This window comes from Callithrix jacchus, chromosome 4, assembly GCF_049354715.1.
Source record: "Callithrix jacchus isolate 240 chromosome 4, calJac240_pri, whole genome shotgun sequence".
NCBI classification, from domain to species: domain Eukaryota; kingdom Metazoa; phylum Chordata; class Mammalia; order Primates; family Cebidae; genus Callithrix; species Callithrix jacchus.
Genome location: NC_133505.1, coordinates 88,634,781 through 88,658,586, shown reverse-complemented (window position 1 = coordinate 88,658,586; position 23,806 = coordinate 88,634,781). Strand labels below are relative to the sequence as shown.

Here is a 23,806-nt window from a genome sequence, read left to right as displayed (position 1 = left end):
TTCTGCCTCAGCCTCTCAAGTAGCTACAGGTGTGTGACATCATGCCCAGCTAATTTTTGTATTTTTAGTAGAGACAGGGTTTCATTATGTTGGCCAGGCTGGTCTCAAACTCCTGATCTCATGATCTGCCCACCTTGGCCTCCCAAAGTGCTAGGATTACAGGCATGAGCCACTGTGCATGGTCTTGACCTCAAATTTTAATCAATACTTAAACAAATTAAGGCAATAATTTATCTAACCCTGTTGAAAAACTTTTGCTTTATACTCCAATCTACCCCAGCCCCACTGCAATGTATGAAGAGGTAAAAATTAGCATGTACACATCAAATGCAAAAACAAAAAGTGCCAAATGCCTAAATACATACCTTTGTCCTGGTGGTTGTTTTATTCTGTCTTCTTTCATTCCACACAAATGCAATGGCAGCCATAAAGTGAACACCATGATTCATTGAAATGGGGCCCAACAATTCAAGAATTTGTTGTCTCAAGTTCTAAAACAATTTGAAGCAAATGAAAGTGAAATTTAAAACAATGAAAATATTCAAAACTAGAGTGCATTTTTAGTTTCTTTGAAATAATATAGTTCTTATAGGTTATCCTACCTAAATAATACGAGGAACCTTTAATAACATTAAGAGCTACACCATGACTATAATTCTAAAAGAGAAACAAATTCTATAAAATGACGGCTACCAATCTGCCAAATACAAGTCTATTCACTGTGAAAAGATACTAGAAAAACACAACATATGAAATTAGACTAAGTTTGATATAGAGTACTTTAAAAAAAGGTGAGGCATTCTATAATTATACAACACCTTATTTTTTATTTAAGTAAAACAAAAAAAAAAACCTAAAAAGTATAGTTTAATCCAAGCATCCAAAACTTAGATTAAATGTTCTAATGGTTCCCATCCATATCCTTCTCCCATTTCCGTATGTGTTCCTATGGATCCTAGGTCCAGGTGGTCTGATTTAGGAGTAAAATTAGACTATTGAAGGATGTCAGTTTGACAACTTGACATGGCACAGCATTTGGAAAATATCAGAGTGCAAGGAAGAAAAAAAATTAAAAATAATTAATCCTATCATCCTGAGATAATTACTGATAAAATGTAAACTTTCTTTATTCCTTTTTCTGCAGATTTACTTTTTACATAATTGAAAACATGCTATTTGTTCAATTATGTAACATCCCTATTTCATTGAGCTTTTGAGCCCTTCTCTATCTGATAAGAATTCTTCAAAACCATGATTATTATTGCCTGTTTAATTAAAAACCAAAAGGATAATTTAAACATTCCCTAATTTCTTGTTTAGGATCTCTCTTCTTCTGCCATTAAATAATACTATAATGAACACTTTGTATATATATCTTTGCATAATTTCGATTACCTTAGAATTCATTCCTAACGTAGATTACTAGGTCAAAGACTATGAAACCTTTAAAGCTTTCTGTACAGATTGCTAAATTGTTTTCCAGGAGGGCTTTGCATATTAAAATGCCAACTTAAAATGTCCTAAAAAAAGGAGCAGAGTATGAATAAACCTTAAATCACCTGAAAGAAGCCTAGACACAAAAGACCAAATATTGTTATCATTCCATTTATATGACCTTTTTCAGAAAGAGCAAATCAATATATGGAGAAAGCAGATAAGTGGTTGATTGGGATTAAGAATGGGAAGAGGAAGTGGAAATGGCCACAAAGAATCTTTGTGGTAAAAGACATATTCAAAAATTGATAGAGTTCACAACTCTATAAATTTACTTAAAAAAGGGCTAATTCTGTGATATGTTATCCATAGCCTAAGAAAAATATTAAAAATTGATAATTACTTCATCTATGCAGTTTCCTATAAATACAACACAAATTATTCATATATTCTGAATATAATCTTTGGGAAGGTTCTCAAAAAGACTCTTGAGCTCTACAGATTAAATATTAATTGTCTAACCTTTGTAGCTCCAAGATTAATAGTGGTAACAGATGCAGATGCAGCAATAGTCATCTTTTCTGAAGAATCAGCTTGATGCAGTATGCTCCAAAGCAATGTCACAGAGGACATGATCATATGAAGGATTGAGAGGATTCCACTGCGTGCTTCAAACAAGTGTTTCTGGTCTACATTGACCAAAAGCTATTAACAGTGGAGGAAAAAATATATAATATTATTTACTGAGATTTACAAATGGAAATTCATTAGACCTCATAGTCTTTCAAAAGGAGTCAAATATATGTACAGTCTTACTTGGTGATACTGTGTAGTTGGATCCAACAAACAGTAATGAATAATGGCTGTAATCCCTTCCAAAAGAGTAAGAATCATATCTGGTGGAATAATTGATGCCATCCACAGAGGCCTGAAATAAAGTTAATTCACTTAAATCCAAGTTTTATGATAGCATAGTTCATATTTTATCACTAGTAAATACAATGTGTCAGGCACATAGTAAATGTGCAATAAATACTAGATTAATAAATGGCTAAAAGGCTTTTACTACTGCATCTATAAAGTAAGTGAGTTGGAGTAAATGTACTAGAGTTCTTTTGACTACAGAACTCTATACGAAATAAACAAATGATGGCCAGTGAGTCTCTAGCTATTGGGAAATGGGAGGCATATTAACATTAAACAATACAGGCAGTTTTCTTATTATTTTAAATGTAGAAACTGAGATTACTCTAAAGAAAAATAAGACATCAGTCTACTTGAACTAATTTTTCAAACTTCATTTTGAGCATGGGGACTCAGATCAAATCTGCCTCTAAACCATGAAAATCCAAAACAAGAAATAAAATTGCATGGAAAAGATTTGTAAATTTAAATTATTTTCAGTCTGAAATGTATTTGCACTTAGATAAAAATACAAAACCTGGGAAACCTCTTCCTATGCTTCCTATTAGTTTTGCCAGCTCAGGCAAGAAGAACATTAAAATTAATTTCAGACCTTGGGAGAAAACAGGCCTGTTTAAATTTTTCTTCCCTTTCCATTCTAGATTCTTTTATTGATACTCTTCTTCAAGTCAAATTTTCTTTTTTTGTGAAATGTAACATACTATTTGTAACCTACCAAAAACCACTAATTTACTCAAGTTGTGACCTACTTTCCAGACATTAAGCAGTCATATGTGAAAAATGTCAATAACAATAAAATTAAAAATCACCTCTTACCTACTATCAGATAATCCTGTTTCGTATTTGTACTGCTGAATTAGATTATCTAAATTTCTGCACAGTTGTAGTGTCACAGAAACCACCACTCTCTGTAGAACTTTTCCCATGTAAGGCAGAGTAGATGTGATTAAACCAATCCATTGTGGGTGCATCTTACACGCACAGTGTTGATGCAAAGCTCGTATTACCGCACAAAGGAACATGCCTTGACACGTGATTGGCTGAGCATGCAAATACTGAAGAGAAGTCATGGGCTGATGGGGACTAATGTGATCCAAGTCAGATACAACAAAATCAAAACCTGTTTCATTCTCTTCAGGAATAGTCATTACTCTGTGTTCTAGAACAATCAGTCTCTGAAGCACCTTAAGAAGTTGTGACTGTAATGTGCTGCCATTGTCGAATTCATCCTCTGAGAAATTAATAAGGCTGTCCTCTGAGAAACCTTCTTCCACAGCAATCATGTTCTTACCTGCCATTTTTTCACTATGCCATTTCTGAGCGCTAAAGATAGATGACAGCAAACAATGAAGAATCACTTTCTGAACTTTGCACTTAGATAACATGTCAGAAATAAAACTAGGGAAACCCTTCGCTGAGCTTTCTATTACTTTTGCCAGCTCAGTAAAGAGTAGTGTCAGAATTTCTATGCTCATCATCTGCATGTTTCGATTGCCTATTAAATCTTGTGGAGTAACCTTGACATGAGTTGGGTAATGGCTACGCATGTAATATAAGCAGAGGGAAATAAGAATTTCTATGTACATAGAACTCCGGAAGTTATGATTTGAGTCTACTGGAATGTGACTATAAAAATCTTTGCCCATAACAGAAATCCGGTGTCTAGCCAATAGATTCTGAAGGAGAGACAACTGAGGAGTATATGCGTTATTTACACTAGTAGTTGAAATGGCATTTACAAAAGCTATAGGGTTAGTTTTCAAGATGGCTTTGATGGCAGAGAAAGCATACAAAGTCCTCGATGAATCATACAACTGGAGGTACAGGAGCACATGTTGATAGAGAGGATGAATGTTGAAAATGGGAGATTTCCGAGATCCTGGAGAACCCATGTCACTCTCAATTTCAGAAATGTCTCCCTCTCCACAGCTATACCAGTTCTCTAAATCCAGACCATCACTAAAGAATACACTGGTTGGTTTGAGTTTTTCATTTGAAGATTTTTTCTTGTCATCATCCTTTTTTCTGGCAAGTTTTACTTTAGGTTTTGCTCCTGGTTGTTTACCTGACTCCTTAACTATTGTTTCCTTCTCTGAAACTTTTTCTGATAATTTTTCTTTGAAGCTAAATTGAATACTACTGTGACTCCTCTGTCTAGATTTGGTTTCTATGGAAGCAACAGAACCATCATGAAGAGTGTGTGTGGTTCCGGAAATACAAGGTGAGGAGCTATTCCTGGAGATTCCATTTGCCACACACTCATGGCCTCCCTCTGCAGACACAGATAGAAACTGAGAACTTTCATTACTTAGCAAAGCATTCTGACTCTGTTGATTGGAGTCATCTTCAATTTTAATCATCTCTTCACCTGGATCTGTACCAGTGCACTTTGGGGGCATAGCTTCAATTTCTAATTGAGATGTAACTGATGCAGATTCCACTTCGAGGTCACTTACAACTTTACATATCAGGTCAAACACTACCTGCTGAACATCATCATCTGGGGAGCCTTCCTTTGGCATCTGAGAATCCTCTTGGGCATTCACAGTTTCAGAATCAACTTCATAACTCAAGTTGTCCCCTGCAGAGGACTGTGAACATCCTGAGTCAGAACTTTGAAGTATTTCTATCTGTTGGTCCGGAAGATCAAAATCAGACACAACCATTGGAATTGTCTCACTGCTAGTACTTAGGAGGGAAAGTCTGTCGCTCAATGGATTAACCGTGAGACTAAAGTTCTCTATTTCATCCATGGTAAGTGGCTTTTCTCCATTTCCTTTTAATGTGATGAGTTGTACTTGGCTTGCTGGTAGAGAAAAACAGTAAAAGAAGAAAAATACAAAATGCATTAAAATAACTGAAATGCAGAAATGTAAACTGACCAAAATTTTTAATCATCAGTGTCAGCATCTACTTGTATTTTCCTATTAAAATTACATTTTATTGCAGGTTAAAATTTTATTTTTCCTCACTGTGTAATATCTCACTTTAGTTATGCTGTTTCTAAACTCTCTGAAGAGTTTAAAATTAGCAGCAAACCAAAAATATATAATTCATTTCTGTATTTTTTAGGGGGCATACAATGATGACGACATTCTTTTAGAAAAGGTGAAAGGCTCAGTGCCATACAAAGTAGTACATAACAAATGCTAGCAAATTTAGGGAAAGAATCAAAATACCATTATGAGGTCTGGTACTGATCTCAGAGAGGAAGTGGGAATTCAGCACAGTCAGATAAAGCATTAACACAATGATGTTTTGGCAATACGTAGGGTAATGCAAATTCTTAGAAGACTCAGAAGAGGCAGTAGAAAAGAAGTCATAGAGAGGAAGCAAGCCTCTGTAGGAACACACTAGAGATGAAGTAGGTATATGACAGTTTGCTTTCAGCTTCATGGAACTCTGAGAAAGGCACGGCCTTCTAGGCATCAACAACCTGCTTAGTAAAATCATCTTTTCAATACTGACCCCACAGAGTAATCCCTCAAGAGACAAATGACATATATGAGAGTGTTTTGTCCCTTAAATAAATTCAATGGGACATTGTCACTGTATAGAAGGCATCACTCAACAGTTTATAAAGTGTGGACTCTGTAGTAATGTTGGAATAGTGAATATTTGGGCATGTCACAAATATGACTATATCTGATGATCGTAATAAAACCTTGAAAGTTGGGCATTATTATTCTCTTGAAAGATGAGAAAAATGACTCATGAAATGCAAAATGTGTATTACAGGTTTACTATAAATTCCCAATAAAGTATCTACAGAGCCTTGTAGGACCAGAATTGCTAACTAAGCTCTAACGGTATTTCCATCAAAACTGAAGACTGCCTCTAACCAGAGCTGTGCCTGATTCCTACCCTGAGTCAACTGAGAGACCCACATCCTCTAAGATGGTCACTGATGTATATTCTAACATGGTCCACATGGCATTGTTAGTGCATCAGGAGGGAGAAAATAAGCCCATGGAGAAAATCTCACATGTAATTCTTCTGCCAATTACAGTTGTATTCACTTATCACTTTATTTTAATAATTCTAAATAAAGCTGTCTACTTCTATGTGATATTCACCATTGCTGCAGGCAAAATTTTGCATGAAATGCTTGTCACTCTCCTCTCCTGGATAACAGGGAGCCTTATTCCAGTAACGTTCTGCTTGTACGCGCTGTACTGAAACTCTCTGAGTTTTTGGATGAAGTAGGAGCAATAGCAATGGTTCCAAAACTCGTGCAATATCATGTCTTTGTAGGACTTGGTTCAGCCAGGCTTGTCCCACAGAGCTAGTAGAACCATCAAGACTGTTAAGGCTATCTAACATGATGAACAGTGACCTAAAATAAACACAAATAATTAAAACAAAGAACCAAACATCTACGTTAACTGTCACACTCTTTTCTAAAATAAATTGTTTCCTATTTTAAATTAACTATTTTGAAGTAGTCATACCTAACATAAATTTTACATTAATTTATGCTTAAGCAAAAATCATAGCATCTTAATAACCTTAATCCCAACATTCTTGGTAGATATAAGAAGAAAGGAAAACATTTTTTTGCCCTTCTAAAAATATACTTTTGCTTTGAAATTTCACAAGCATACATTACTTTTATAAGATTACTACTGAAGAATAAAAAAAAATTAGTCTTCTTTTAGCTACATAAACTGAGCCTTCTGCAAGTCAACATTACTCCATATTGGTCCATGTTCCTCTGCTCATACTCTCTTTGTAAGTCAAAGCTATACGCTTAATTCAAGTAAAGATCTTCTGTGAAAGGTATGAAGGTGTGGTACAGAATCAGAAAACGCAAGATTCAAATCTTTTGTATGGTATTGGGCAAGTAACAACTTTTCCTGACCTCTATTCCCTCACTTCTAAAATTGGAAAGACAGTTGTCAAATTAGAGATGATTATTTACAAAGTAAAGGTTCAATATATTCAATACATTGTAGGGGTTCAATATCAGATCACTTAAAAATGGTAATGTTCATTGAAAAGCACCAGCTGAAATTGTTCGGTAAACCCCACAACTGATCTGACTGAGCTCGAACACAGATTCGTGACCACCACTATGAGACCGGCTAATGAGACTATCTTATGACAATATGTGAAAACACTTATAAATGGCAGCTTGGAATTTAATGCAGATCTGGTATTTGAAGTAAACTATGTAGTCTGGACAAAAACCAAACCCACTCTTAGGCAGCTACAAGTTCTCTGGATTCATGGAAAGAAGCTGTTAGTGTTTTCAGCTATAGATTTTAAAAAATCTAATTTAGGCAGAAGCTTGAAAATAATTGCTTGAGAAACACACCATATATTATTTATATGCAATTTCACTAAACATGAATATAGACTCAAGAAAGCTGTATCCATTGCTTTATCATTGGTACCTAGAATGGTGCCTGACACATAGTAGGAACATGATGAATAATAGTTGTCCAAGGAAGGGAAGGGGAGCTGGGTAATATAAAATCAACAAGTAATAATCTGGTGAGCAAAAATGCCATGCATTTTAATACAGCTTACAATTTTCAAAATAATAAATTTTCTTTATAAAAGTTATAAATTGCTATCTCCTACACTTGCCAAGCTAGACAGTAGACTCAAGGAAAGAGACAACATTAAGATATCTGACTGTGAGATCTTAATATAAAATTTGACTGACCTGTCAAAAGAACGTGCAAAAGATGAAGATTTATTTATATGGAGATCTCTTGTTAGATGCCAAAGGACTGCAAACTTGGCATGTGCTTCCATCCTTATTTTCTGAGGAGAAACATGGGACTTTAAATTATGTTATTCTCTCTTGAAGATATTAAGTGATTTTAGTAAAATCAAAGTATTTAGGAGTAATGTATTAAAATCAAACTATTTTAGGAGTAATGTATATGTTCAATGTCCACAGTATTCAAACACACATTGCAATAAACTTTATATTCTTTACGGAGGTAGAAACATAGAAAATATGTAAATACATACAGAAATATTGAACCTGAAGGACCATCTCATCCTGTCTCATAAATAATTATTACTGAGTTTAGACTTTAAATAATGAGTTTACTGGATTATTGTATAACAGAAGAAAAAAGTAACACACATCATATCTAGAGTCAAGAAAGTACTTCGTCCTTCATTTAGCATAAACATTTAGTTGTTAAAATTGATTATATTGCACTATATATATTTTTGTTCCAGAAATGATGCATTAATCCCAAATAGTTCTTCATCACTTATAAAGCTGATTTAGTTGACTAAAAAAAATTTAAACACTTAAAAATCATTTCTACAAAAAAATATTAAACTACTTTTGAGATTACCTGGGAAAAGATTAACATAATAATGGGTAGAAAAATGTAAAATAATTTAGGAAGGCAAGCACATTTGGTATTAGATAATAAACATGTATTAATATAAATCAAGTAGAAATTGTCACATTATCCAAATTTCTTAAAGTCTTTCCTTAGCATTTATGGATTCTCCAAGCAAAAGCCCCAAGAAACCAGACAGCAAGTTTCTAAATTGCTTGTGATAGGTTAGAAGAGTGCTTGTTTTTTCTATGAGCTTAATACATGCTTTTCTTACGAAGCCTGAATTTATATCAACCAACAGAAATGTAAAACTTAAGTAATAAAAGATATTTTAATTTTTTTCATGGACGTATGTCTTTATTTAGAACTTGGGAGTATTTCTTTAAAAATCAAATGCTACCCAAGTGAACATAGGCATATAATTGGTCCTAGATTTACACTAATGTAAAACTTAAATTCTTAGAATAGAGTGCTTTATCTAAAATCTTATTTCTGAACAATTTTGAAAAAAAAAGTATTATAGCAGAAATAGAATTTTAACATTTTTCTTGGAATAAAGCTTTCATTTCTTTTATTTACTCTATCATATACCACTTTCTCCTCTGCCAAATGTTTCATTTATTTAACACAATTCCTTTCTTGAATATGACCCACTCAAACTCACTAGCATTTTGAGCTTTTAAAAATAGGACAATCCACTTCTATAAGTTCTTCAATAAAATCTTTAATTTATATTACAGAGCAGCACAGGAAGACCACAAACATCATTAAATTACCCTGATTAAGTTAGTCAAAATGCTTATTCCAGCTTCTTCTAAGGCTGACAAATAGCCACCTCTGACTGACTTATTTATCACACTTCACATATATTAGGATACCAAATTCTTATTTTGGATATGTAGTATAATAATGCAAATAATATATCACATACTAGCATTCTCTGGCTTATAAATATACTTTTATACATTATTTCATTTCATATATATTAGTTAATATATCCATAAGTTCCCTAACTGAGGCCACTGGTTCCTCTTTAAATGACCCAAGAACTGAGACCACCAATACTAAACATCGTTATCCATAAGTGGTGTCCTGAACAAAGAAACCCAGCATTTGATTTCTGTACAACCTAATTTTTCATATTACTGAGCTTTTGTAAAGAACTTGCTTCTAGAAAGAACTGAATACATTTATTTTATAGATATTAAGATCACTGTGAACAAAGCTATTTTCTCTTACTCCCATGTTAACTGCAATAATTTCCCTAAAGTTTTCTTAATTGACTTTTTAGTATAGAGTGTGTGTGTGTGTGTGTGTGTGCGCGCGCACGCACGCGTGTACAGCGGAAGGTCGTGTGCACAAGATAAGAAGAGGATTTACCTTATCTTTATGGGTTAACTGGTGACTTATAACATCCTCACAGATACTAGAAGAAGGAACTAAGTTATGTAATTGATAAAATAGTTCCACACTCTTCTGGTGATGCTGAGGTGTTCCATCTCCCAACTGGTCCCACAATGTTGAAGCTACATGCTATAGAAAAAGATATAAAAGTGACAGTTACAATACAATACATGAAAATTTATTTAACAAATATTTCCTATTAGGTACAAATGAATGCCTGCTCTCTGTCAGACGTGAAAGGTTTTTAATATTCTGTTCCCCAAGGATGAGATTAGTAAGTGCAGTCTTCCATGTGCCTACTTTCTGATCACCCAAGCCCTTGGAACCTTTTGTGATAGTCCTTTAATGATATTTATTTTTAAGACATCAGACATGTTGGCTGGGCACAGTGGCTCACACCTGTAAACCCAGTGTCTTGGAGGCTGAGGTAGGTGGATCACCTGAGGTCAGGAGCTTGAGACCAGCCTGGCCAACATGGCAAAACCCTATCTCTACTAAAAATACAAAAAGTTAGTTGGGCACGGTGGCATGCACCTATAATCCCAGATACTCGGGAGGCTGAGACAGAATTGCTGGAACCCGAAACGCGAAAGCTGCAGTGAGCTGAGATCATGAGACGGAGCAAAACTTCATCTTAATGAAAAAAAATCAGATATGTAAATGTTTTCTGCAGCGCCCAGATAAGACGCTGTTTAGTGATGTTTGGTAAAGTGATGCTAGAATAAATTATCCTTAATAAGATACAAATCCCAAACTGAATGCAATTTAATGTTTATGGTTGTATATTACAGAGTGAAAAATAATTTATAGTCCAAATAACCAAACTAATTAAAATCTATAAAATAGGTAACAGGTATTTCAGAGCTACATATGCTTGATCTGTGACAGTATTAATAATAATGCAATTAGTAATAATAATAATACAATAATCTTCAGGGTTCACCACAATACTATAGAAATCAACTCTAGCAGGAGGAAATATCTTAAGGGGCACAAGGACATGAAACCAGATTTTAAAACTTTTTTTTTAATGTCCAGTATAAATAATCTACCTGCTTAAGATGTACACAATCGAAATCTACTTGATGTTTGTTATAGAGGATAATATTTATATGATTGTGACAGAAATCAAAGACTGAATTTTCTGAATTTTTTTCCTGAATGACTTTATATACCACAGATGATAATGAGACAATATGAAGAGTCAGAAAAGCTTTTCATGAGTGTTTTGGAGCGCGGAGACTTCGCTGTATGAAAAGCAAAAGTGTCACAACCACTTAATTTGAAAGTAAGTTCTACTGCTTTCCTCTTTCAGCTGAAATTATTTCCTCCACTGCCTCAGTGCCCTAATACTTCTCTTTCTTTATCCTACTATACCTATTCCTTGATCCTTATCTTTCTCCCCTGCTCACAAAATTGGGAATAAGATGGGGAGAGCAGTATGTATATCAGCTGTAGCATCATTTTCTACATGGTATGACATATTAAGAGGTGTTTAATGAAGCTTTATTATCATCTTTAAAATAATTCTTAAAGCAAACTAGGCCAAGTATCATACATGGCTGTAATTTTCATATGCATTTCTTAGAATTTACCTTGAAAAATTCAGTCTTCTCAGCTATGTACCTCAGATTGCCCTGAGTGAGGGGAGGTCTAATAACCACAGCTACTCTTCCCTGGTTTGGACTTAAGGGTTGTGCGGACTCCACACTGTTGATGTTTTCCCCAGTGACCATGGCCACAGACTCTGTCAGTCCCACCAGGTCCATGACTAGTGAAATAGCAACACTCTGAACACTGAAATCACTTGCTTGGCTGCAAGCATTCATCAGAGTCTGGAGCCACTGTGGAGGCTGCACATGCTCACAGTCTGAAACAAAAGATGGTAGAATCAGAGTTCATCATACTAAACATTTCACACACACTCTAAGTTAATTTTGAAAAACGAAGCCACTAAATACTTTTAAGGCCTTGACCTGTTAGCAAAACCATGGTTTCTCACCTAGTCTAGAGCTTTAATTAAGTAGCAAGAAGAACTTCTTATATTTTTTTCAATATACATTTTTCTTATGCCAAGTCACCAATCTATTTTCCTGTCCCTAAAATCAGTATATTGATCAATAAACATTATGCAGTAGTCACTGCACTATGTGTGTATATATAAAAATCAGGCCAGGCACAGTGGCTCACGCCTGTAATCCCAGCATTTTGGGAGGCTGAGGCAGGCAGATCACAAGGTCAGAAGTTCAAGACTAGACTGGCCAACATGGGGAAACCCCCTCTCTTCTAAAAAGTTCAAAAATTAGCTGGGTATGGTGGCTTGTGCCTGTAATCCCAGCTACCTGGGAGGCTGAGGTAGGAGAATTGCTTCAACTGGGACCAGGGAGGTGGAGGTTGCAGTGAAACGAGATTGTGCCACTGCACTCCAGCCTGGGTACAGAGCGAGATTCCACCTCAAAATATTTAAATAAATAAAATAAAATAAAATAAAATAAAAATAAAGGTAAACACATGTTACTCATCATAATAAAGAAAAGCAGAACTACTGCTACATTACTTTTCTGCAGATTTCCTTTTCAGCTCCTACTTACCTGCAAGAAAACTGTGAAAGACATCAGAATTCAGAAAATCTTCCAATGTATCAATCTCTGCATACAGTATTTCATTTAAAAAAAAAAACTTACAAATTAAAACTTTAAAAAAAACTGGCTAAAAAAAACCCAGTTTTAATGAGTGCCTCTTTAAAAAAAAAAAAAAGCATACTACAGAAAATACTGAAATATAAGCCAAAGTGAGATGACCTTACCAGTCTCCAATTTTTCAGAATGTAACTCTGACGTATGGTTCCCCTCAGCAATGTAAACTGGGAAACTTGAGCACTCTAGGAAGAGCTGACAGGCAGCAAGGAAGGCAGAAAGGTATTCTTTAGAAGTTTTTTGTTTACTTGTGTTTCTCTCTTTTACATCTCCTTGTGAATTTCTGTCCCATTTTGAAGTCTCTCCTTGTTCTCGACCAAGATCCCCTTGATGCTCTGTAGCCAAAACCTGAGAAAAAGAGTTACTCTGAATGATGTAGAGGTTGATAAGTCTGGTAAGAAACTGTTGGACATATTCCAAGCAGCACTGCATTGCAGTCTTTTGGGCTGTCTTCCCACTTCGGGTTGTTGTTCCCTGAGTGACTAAAGAAGGGGTCTGAACGATGGTTTCTTCAGATCCCACAGTGGATGCTGTTTCTGTCTCAGAGGATGTGCTACCAATTGGGATGGTAGCTGGTCCCTGACCCTCACTCAGTTCTCTGTCAATGTCATCAGTTCGGTCTGCTTGATATTGTATAAACTCAGTGAATCCACTTTCTGATGATCGACTACTTGGTGGATTTTCTCCATCTTCAAACACTTCAGTAGGATTTTCATGAGAAACTGATGATACCTGTTAGATTGTTAAGAAAGCAAAAGGCTAAGTAGCAAAGGATATATTAGGAACTAGAAATGGCCATGTTTGAGAGACATTTTAGATTATTCACAATTTAACCTACCCATTCTGTTAACTCTTAAAGCAGCCCCTACACTGATTTATATGTAATCAATAGAAAATACTGATACAGTTCTAATATATTAATATACATTCATTCACCAAGTATTATGGACTACATACACAGCATATGTAAGGTTAGATTGAGGACAAAAATACACACATACAAATCTCTAGGATCTATACCCTTGTTTTCAAATGACTATTTCATTTACTTCATGAAACCACTCTCCTAATGTCTAAACAATACAAGGAATGAGATATGTAAGGTTAAAAAATGACATATTAATAACTACAAATAAAATATAATAGATCATCTGTTCAGGGCCACATGAATATAAAATTTTTATTGAAATATGCAAAGTAATAATTAAATCTTTGCTATTAATCTTACATTCTTTCAGTGACTAGTTCCTGAACTCTCATATCATGTGCCAGACACTGTATTAAGTAGTAGGAATAAAGGGAATAGTTTATAATCTAGAGGGGAAGATAAGAGACAATTACAATAAACAAACAAATGAACCAGTTCCTGGAGTAGAACTAGAGTATATTAGCCTTTCCTTCCTATAACTGAATAGAGTAAGTATAAATATCAAGCATATTTTCTGGCTTAGTTTAAGTAAAAGTTGTACCTAAGAATTCCTTGGGTGACTGTGTCAGAGTATAATTTGCATTTGAATAAGATCACAAAAAGTGATCTTATTAATATATGAACTAAATGCTCGGTTGCCCAAAGCTGGGTGTCATCCAATGTTCCTTGCCTCAGTGAATGACACACTTTTTCTTGAGTCAGTAACATAGAAACCTAGGGGTCATTCTTGGTACCTTCTCCACCCCTCCTCTCCTTCCCCATTTTCGTATCAGTAGAGGGGTTACGGATGCAGGCCTTGAATCAACTAGGGCTCTGCCATTCACTAGTTATGTGATACCTGGCAAGCTCTTTAACCTCTCCAAACCACCATTTCCTAATATATATAATTGAGACCATAATTCTTACATTCTGCAGTTTCTATGAAGATTACATGATGGTATATATAAAGCACAAGGCACAATGCTTAGCACTAGTAAACACTCATTAAGTGTTAGCGATCATTACCCTTATCAATCTATTACTAAGTCAATTTTTCCTCCTAAATATATTGCTAATCCATCCATTTCTATCTTTACTCCTCATATCTTGGTACAAAGTACCACCACCTCTCACCTGTGCTACTACTGGTCTTCCCACATCTATTTCTGTTTCTCATCTACATTTCACAAGGCAGCCAGAGTAACTTTTCTAATACACTAACTTAATTATGCCATTTGCCTTTTCCCCTTCAAGGTCTTCTCGTTGTTCCTAAATAATAAAAGCCCTGGAATAGCTCAAGGCCCTCTAAGACCTGGCCTCTGCCTATCTTAGAGCTGCATCTCTAGTCTGTTTGGTGCTCATCTCTGCTTAACAGCCTTTGCGAAATCATAGCTGAGAATATTACAACAATGAAAGATATCACACCTAACTGACTTCATCTTGCTTCTAACCTCTCAACTGTCCTTGTTCATTCCTGGGTATAGGCTGAACTAGCCTTACGAAAGAATTTAGTTTATAGTTTAAAGCTATATTGTTATTGTAAAACAAATGAAAGGCTACTAGGTTAGAATCATAAGGTCTGGAATTCTACATATTACCAGCCATTATTCCAGAGGTCCTAAGATTTGCAACTTCCCCAATTACTCTTGTAGGTAACATCACTATGTGAACCTAAGTTTTCATATTTCTAACAACTGAATGGTCCCACTTTTGGACAAGCCAACCAGTTCTGTGGCCCCTACCCAGGTACTGACTCAGCATAAGAGAACAGCTTCAACTCCCTATGATTTCATCCCTGAGCCAACCAATCAGCATTCCCAATTCACTGGCACTCCCCCACCCCCACCTACCGAATTATCCTTAAAAACTCTGATCCCCAAGTTTTCGGGGAGACTGATTTGAGTAATAATAAAACTTCAGTCTCCTACACAGCCGGCTCTGCATAAATTACTCTTTCTTCATTGTACTTCCAGTCTTGATAAATCGACTCTGTCTAGGCAGTAGGTAAGGCGAACCCACTGGGCTGTTAGACTTCCTCCTCTGTCAAGTGCTCTCTTTTTACCTCTCTCACCACACCAATCTCTCTAGGGCTTCACTCAAACATTCCTTCCTCAAAAAAGCATTCTTTGACCCCAGCCTAGGTCAGGTCACCCCATTTTCCACATTCCTACCATTTGATTATCTTCCTTTGTACATTTACCACAACTGTAATTAAATACCCATTTACTTGTTTAATATCTGTCTCCCAATTAGAAAGAAAGGATAGAGAAGGGCAGAGACTATGCATAGCTCACCACTGGATAGCCAGCAACTAGCAGTGATAGCAGGAGGAGGCAGACAAATCCTAGGCAGCCAGGAATGGTCTGGTGAAACCCTACCTTCAAGCCAAAGACAGTTTAAAGCCTAGCTGCAAGTCCTGGATAAATCCACAGACCAGATTGAGAACCTCTCTTCCCATGTGGCATGCCTTCCTCTGATTGATCCCCACTCTTCACCTATTTAACATATACCTACCCTTCCCTAATTGGTTATTTATACTGTTGCGCCCACCTTTGAGTGGTGCCTTTGTTTTAGCCTCTTTTGTATACTCAAAAACCAATTAGCACGAAGATGATGTGCTGTAAGTGTAAAATGCACACTAGATCTTGAAGACAGTAGACAAAAGAATTTAAGCTACCTCACTTATTTTTTTGTATGACATCAATTTTATGTAGGTCACACTGAAATAATATATTGGCTACAATTGTCTAAATAAACTAATTAAAATTAATTTCACGTGTTTTTTACTTTAATGTGGGTACTAGAAAATTTTGAATTACATATGCCATTCACGATACTTCTATTGAAAATTACTGATATAAACTGCCCTACAACCAAAAGCCTACTAACACTGCATTTGGAGCTAAGAAAGACTCACTATTATTTAAATGCTTATGTATAAGTGATTTTACTAAGTAACCGTTCTGCTTTGAAGAAATGTAAATGGTCTAATACCAAAAATAATAGTTAAAATTACCTTTTTGTCTTCCCATTCTTTGACTGAATTGTTCTGTCCACTTGGAAACTGTAACACAACTCCAGTGCTAGCAGATAACAGTGGAGGCTGAACCTTGCTAAGGATCTTTGAGCAGAGTCTGAGTGAATCTGTGAGTTCAGATAAGTGCAATGTCTGGAGATGGCTCGTCAAGGCAGAAATCATTCTGAGTAGCAACTGAGGCAAGTGTTCTGTCTGGATTTCAATATAAGTCTCCTGAAAATAAAAGTGAAATAAGGAAAGTTTAAACAATGTGTAACCCAAAAGTTACATTTTTAAAATCTATATAAATAAGGCAATAATTTTACTCTTTAATGTTTTATACACATCATGCTCTTAATTAACACTGTATATTTTATTATTGATGCCTTATAAAATTTCTAATCCCAAATTCTCAATTTAAATATTGCAAAGCATATATTATAAAAGAACCCCAGTTTTATCTGCTACATTATTAAAATTATAACATAGCAAAAGTAAACAGAATCATTTAAAAACAAAACAGGCTGAATGTCGTACCTGACACAGCACCCTCATACTTCTAGTAGGCTTCAAAATGAGAAAGCAAAGAAGTGAGGAGAGAAAACAGAAGGGAAAAGATTTCCAACAGTCTTCATTTAATAGAAATATGTTAATATAAATGCAGCATTAGACCACTATACACTAAACAGTTAAGATTTTATAACATGCAATTATGATGTATACTCCATATATTTTTTATGTGTATATGTCAAAAGACAAAACACTTGAAAGGTTTTATTTAAAAAAGCTTACCAAAGAGGAAAAAATCAATTTAATTTTAAAGATGAAATGTATCTAAAGACAAGACTTGCTTCCAATATGAAATATTTCAACTGCATTATTAGATTTCTTTGGTATTTTCTTACCAAGGTGGTCTTACCAAAGAAACTATGTCCAACAAAAAATCCACCAGTAAGCAGAAATTGGTCAGCTGTAATTCAGATGAGTCACTACTATCTCCAGGCCCAATCTGAAGTCTGGCATGCAGTGTCCTCCTAAAAAGACAAAATTGACTTTATTAAGTATACTGTCAAGTGACATGAGTACCTGTGACAGCATCATTATCCTTCTAATGAAGGCCAAGTCAATACTGGGTCACACACAGAAATGTTTTTGTGACAACATATTCTATTTCCCCTAGGACACTGTACCTTTATGTGGAAAATTCTCAAAGCAAGATTCCTAGGCTGAACCTCTCCCTGCAACTCCCATTCTGCACTTCAAAGTGTTCTGAATGGATCACTTTCTGGGACTTATTTCCCACTGCTTCTACCACAGATGTCACCTCCCACTTAACATTGATTAATTGCTACTTGATTTCTAACACTGGGGTCTTAAAACAGGCTCATTTGTCCTTCTGTACTACTTTCCTCCCCAATCTCATTTTCCCATGTTCAGAATGCATCCATCCTTCAAAGTCTGAGATCAAATGTTACCTCCTCCAGGAAGCCTCTTTTGATCCAAGTAGTAGAGATCATTCCTCCAACAAACATTCATATTAAATCATAGAAATTCTATATGACTATACATTGCCCTACACTCTGAAGACAAAGTAAGAATATAATACAGTCCCTGACCAACAAGAATATAAGCATGTAGACAAATAAATGCAACAATGTGACAGTGTCGGAGGTATTGATTCTGATAGGAGGTTTGAGGGTCAAGGAAGGAAAGGTGGGTAACCTCTACATAGGCTCTCAGCAGATGGGCAAGGGGGAAGAGTATTTTAGAAAGAATAGCACAAGTGAAGCCTCAGCAGCATGAAAGATAACTTTCTAACTTTCAGAGAATGGTCCAGATTGGCTGAAGAACTGTGGATGTGTGCATTTCTGAATGTAGAAGGAAAAAATCCCAGGGTAGCATCAGGTGGCACAAAGATACGATTCCTCTGCATTCTTATAATCTACTAAGACATTTGTAATTTTTCATTTAATACTAGGAATATACATGTGCATGTCTTATTTGTTCTCACTATAACATCTTTGAAGACAGGGACTGTCTTTCTGCCTAGCATGATGCTTTTAGCTGGGTGTTCAACATCTGCTGAATAAGCCAAGAACTTTCTAAACCATTAAAGAGATTAATGTATAGGCGCAATAATTACATTTTTTATTAAAAGACTTCTAATGCGAGATCATACATAATTACATTTTGACTACATGCTTCTGAGCCTTGAGTGATTAATCCGGTTGAGAGGATATGGTGTAGCAGCCAGAGAGAGATTCCACATAGGCTCACTAGTATCCTAGGGTTTTCAGACATATTTTTGGCTTTACTTCCTAAGGGGTAGAAGGCTTTTATCACTTGCCAGTGACAGTATGAATTAGTTCTAACGGCTTTAAAAACATAAGTCAGGCCAAGAAACTTTTTGTTAATCAAAGTGGATATTCTTTTGGGAAAGTGTGCTGAAGCAGTAGCCAAAAATTTTCTATCTTTTCTATACAATAAAAAACTGGATTACTATAAACTGAAGAGGGAAAATCTTTAATCTATTCTGGTGTATGAATAAATGATCTCTAAACTCCTTTCCAATTCTAAGATTATATGATCAATGAGTTTATATACTATGTGACAACATAGAGTCAGATTATGGATAGTAAGTAACTAATAGTTGTTAGTAGTAGAACATATAAAAGAACATTCACTAAATTTAACAACTTAGAAAAAACTCAAAGGTTAGTTTTGGATGCTACTAAATTAAAAGGAATGAAAGTTCAACATACCTACAACATTCTTCAAACCAACGTGCAACATAATCCCACATATAATAAGGTTCGAAGGAATTAAAGAGAAGGTTGGCAGTTTTAATCAGCTCTGCTGTTTTCTTATTTTCTCTTAATTTACTGAAAAAAGAGAAAAGAAAACAAAACTAAAAAATATTAACATTTATTTCTTCAAATTCAAATTTGAGTGCAATGCCAGTACATATTTCTAGGTAGTTGTTAGAATACATGCTATTAAGAAGACTGCAACAAACAATTTTTATCTACTGCCACTTCCCTATTACTTTATGTGCAGTTATTTTTCCAAATTTGAATTTTTGTAACTCAAATATGTGGTCAAGATAAGAAATTCACCTTGCATAATTTCTGAATAAAAAAGACAAAGAACAAGAAGTTCTTTCTGAACTATTAGAGTGTGGTACTGTTAATTTGGCAAAATTCTTTTATTTCCCTTGGCACGTATAAACTGAGTAGTGATTTGATTTTCACAGCCTTGATTCTCAAGAATTTTATCTGCTTCCCTGTGCCATTCAGGATTTTCTTTAAAAAGGTTTAGTTTATTTTGACCAGCTTCAATCAAATTATTATTCTTAGTTTGAAAAACAACAACAACAAAACAAACTAGTGCTGTTAATAGTCATTATTACTGAAACTGCATCAGGAAAAAATAACTTTGTTATTTCAAGTGGCAACCTTTTAGCCTACTAGCTATTTTCTCCTCCTGTCTTTTCTAACAATTAAAACAACTGTCTTTAGATACTGAGGTACTGCCAATACAACTAGTATGTCATAGGAGAAAACTAATTAAATACTCTATGGGTAATATCAATTCTCAGATAGATAGCATACAGAATGAAAAAGAGTACCAGGTTAGTTAATGCTAACTTCTACAACAAAAAATACAGGGGATTATATCACCAGAAATTAAAAACTGTCTTAAAACATTTATATGTATATATATGTTTTAGGAAAGCCCAGGGTAGCTCCAAAGTCTCAGCAAGAAGACACCACTGAAATGCAAACTATGTAAAAAATAAAACTGTAGTTTTGGAACCTCTGCCATATTACAATGACAGATGATATGGGAAAAGTGTTGGTCTACTTAATGTAGAGAAGAAAAAAATGTTTGTCAGCATCTATTACTGATTAGAAAACAGGACATGCTAATGTTACATGACTTGTCCTATGTATGCATGTACACACACATACATACGCCTGATTTGTTACAACTCCAATTATTAACTAATATGTGGCAATTAGTTTCTTGTGAGTTTGGTAAATGAAAGTAAATTCCCTGGAGCCAGTATCTTCAAACTAGTAAAATTTAATTTTTCTAAACAGGTGAGATTAACAACCAACCCTGGAATGTGGTGGTGCTGACATCGTGCTGTTAAGTGTCTGTTTGAAAGATTACAGTGCAGTTAATTATAATAAATTATCAAAATACAGTTATATTTTAACTTATTAGAACACAAACTTCATAGAATATGATCCCCAGTTATTACTAACACTTCAAGTTTCTATTAAGAGAATACATACTATATCTTTAAGTCGTATTTAATTTTTTTATAATCTACCTGCTTAACTGAGCATGATCCTTGCTGAAGGGTGGTTCTGTTTGAAGATCCAACTCTGCTTTGCATTGAGAATATAATGTTCTAAACACTTCAATCAGGACATCTTCTAGAATTACAGGTCCTAAAATTAATATGCAAATTAAAGACAGTAATTAATTGGCATGAGCAAATCATGCTTATCTGAAAATTGGCCTAATTAAACAATGCTTTAAAAACAAGTATTTTTTAAATTACATTCTTTCAGAAGCTAAACTAAGCTAAATGCACATTTTTTTGAGATGGTAATACAAAACATTACATAATTGAACAAATATTTAAAGTGCAGGTTAACACAACAGAAGTTACAGAATCAGAGAAACTGGTTTTGCCAGCAATAGTTCTGTTACCATGGACACGTTATTTAACTTTTTTGAGCTTTGGTTTCCTCACCCAAAATGAGGGCAATACCAAAGCTTACAGGACTGTTAAGGGTTAGAAAAAATATTTGTAAGATGGGTAGCATAATTTCTAAAATATAATAAATAAATATTCAACAAATGCTACTCGTAATTACTTCTATTAATTTAATACTAAAATGCATAAGGCTAAATTTTCTTGCTATTACAGATATCATTTCCTTAAAAAAATTCCTGAGTTTCATTTGTTATAATAGCTAAAATACCTCTCAAGACAATTTATATAACTCAAGTTATTCTTACATTTAAAATTTTTTCATTTTTAAGAAATGGTGAGAAGACATCTATTAACACATCTGTATATAACTGGAAGAAATTACATACTTTATGATTTCATTTTATTGTTGCAAATATTTACGATGTTTCCTGATTTCTGTCTCGAGTGCCATAATACATAAGAAATACACAATGAATAAAGAGAATATTTTGTAGGTTTACAAAATAAAGGGAATGTGGAGAAAAAGTTCATATAACAAATATTTTTTCTCAAGTCATTGGATTCTGTGAACTATAAATTGGTCATGATAGATAAATGTTTCAATTTCAGTAATATAATCAGGATTAAGAGAAGCTTAAATAGCATCTTTAAAGTGATTCCTTCTGCTACACACATAGCACAGGACAAACGTATAATAATATATCAGCTGGATGAATACCTGTATCTTAACTTCATAGAGTGAACTTTAAGAAATTGTTGAGAACTTAAATTTAACAGCCACCTCAAAATATAACAATTTCCTTGATGACTTTCTATTTTCTTATTAACCCAAAGTACCACACATGACATTATGCCCTAGGACAGTATATATTACCTAGCTCAGGTTTGTCCAGTAAACTGATTAAAATTCGAAAAGGCTTTAGATCCTGCATTAGAGTACTCTCTTCTCCATATCCATTCACTTGTAAGATTCCCACCATTGCCTTTAAAAAAGGAAAGTATGCATTGGTCATTTAAATAAACATATTCAAAGATTTTTTCCTTAAGAAAAAATACTTTTAAATATAACCATATGTAATGGAGATTTATGCACCCATTGCTTTTCTGAAGCCTTTTCACCAACCTTGGCCTTCTTATGCTGCTAGGAAAAAAATATATTTATCTATCTTGAGAAAAAAACTGTCTAAATTTACTTTAAACATAGTGAAATATCAAAGTAAATTTAGAAAAACATATTCATGAGCCAAGTGTTTTCCCTACAGATGAATTTCTATTTAAGATAATCCTTCTCAAACTATGCCACATTATCATTGCAGTATCTGCTGTAAGTAGATTAGTTTCCCACTAGTGACTTAATAACTATATTCTTATAACCTCACTCCTTTAAAATGCTTCAGATACCATGTATTTTCTTCAGTTTATTTGAAATACCTTAAACAAATATAATTGAAATAAAAATTATATAAAACTTCTCCAGAGCTTCACAAGAAAAGGCACAGGTCCTGACTCATTTTTGGAAAAGCTCCAACTTTCACAGGGCAGACAGGTGAGAAGCTGCAACCATGTTTTAATAAAGTAATGAAAACAAAGTAAGAGAAAAAAATCTTTTGTCTTATGTGGTAGTCTAAAATATGATTATTTATCATTTTACATGCATTTGCGCATTATAAACATTCTTGGGAAATTTCTAAGTTTTGTCTCCATGCTTCAAATGTAAAATCAATTAAGGGAGGACCTCATCTTAGACTTTTTCAGTAACTCTAGTGGTCAGTAAGTGACCAAAGAATAATGAAAATATTCATTACCTGGACCAATAATTCTTTTGAAAATGTAGTGAAATAGTAAGTGGCATGTTCTTCGGGATTACTGTGTCTTGTGCTTCTGGGTCCTATGATAGCACCATTGTTATCAAAACCTCCAGGGAAACAAATTACAAAATTAATTAAAAAGTCCTCAAAACTGTTGTTCACTAAATACCAAAACAGCAAAATCTCAAAAACAGCACTAAACACTTACCAATTAGTAGCCCATTCAATGTCAGCAAGAGAGATCATTTTAGATAGTTTAATAAAGGGAAACCAATACATAAGTATCATAGTATTCTTCCAGAATTATCCTTTTTTTTTTTTTTGGCCAATTTTACTAACAGTGAAATAACTGAATATGCAGAACATCCACAATAAGTTACATTATGTCCCCTCACTCTAGGGAGTGAAGAGTTGTGAAGACAGGCAAAACACACAAAAAACATGGAAAATCAAAGTGTACACATGTATTAATGCCTGAGTGGGACATTCGTATGATGTATAAGACAATAGTGCTAGTCCTGATTCCTTTGATGACTTCAGAGTTGTGGACAGTATGCCAGCATTTTATTAG

The 23,806-nt window shown here is 34.5% G+C and overlaps 1 protein-coding gene across 40 annotated transcripts in view; it reads right to left on the bottom strand.

The window, feature by feature from the left end:
• Positions 1-23,806, bottom strand: part of DOP1A (DOP1 leucine zipper like protein A) — a 98,548-nt gene that overhangs the window by 28,813 nt on the left and 45,929 nt on the right. For 12 of the 40 annotated variants that reach the window (XM_078369623.1, XM_078369626.1, XM_078369624.1 and 9 more), the window contains 15 exons: positions 23,233-23,342; positions 22,302-22,410; positions 21,035-21,155; positions 19,458-19,577; positions 17,615-17,729; positions 16,696-16,929; positions 12,883-13,504; positions 11,672-11,946; positions 10,053-10,205; positions 8,030-8,130; positions 6,435-6,694; positions 3,175-5,164; positions 2,251-2,362; positions 1,957-2,139; positions 366-491 (listed from right to left, as the gene is read on the bottom strand). In XM_078369623.1, the coding sequence (XP_078225749.1) occupies positions 366-491; positions 1,957-2,139; positions 2,251-2,362; positions 3,175-5,164; positions 6,435-6,694; positions 8,030-8,130; positions 10,053-10,205; positions 11,672-11,946; positions 12,883-13,504; positions 16,696-16,929; positions 17,615-17,729; positions 19,458-19,577; positions 21,035-21,155; positions 22,302-22,410; positions 23,233-23,342 (4,631 nt within the window). Of the gene's footprint in view, positions 1-365; positions 492-1,956; positions 2,140-2,250; positions 2,363-3,174; positions 5,165-6,434; positions 6,695-8,029; positions 8,131-10,052; positions 10,206-11,671; positions 11,947-12,882; positions 13,505-16,695; positions 16,930-17,232; positions 17,263-17,614; positions 17,730-19,457; positions 19,578-21,034; positions 21,156-22,301; positions 22,411-23,232; positions 23,343-23,806 lie in introns of all 40 variants that reach the window. The other 28 variants (XR_013534368.1, XM_054254187.2, XM_035296195.3 and 25 more) reach the window with 5 other exon arrangements.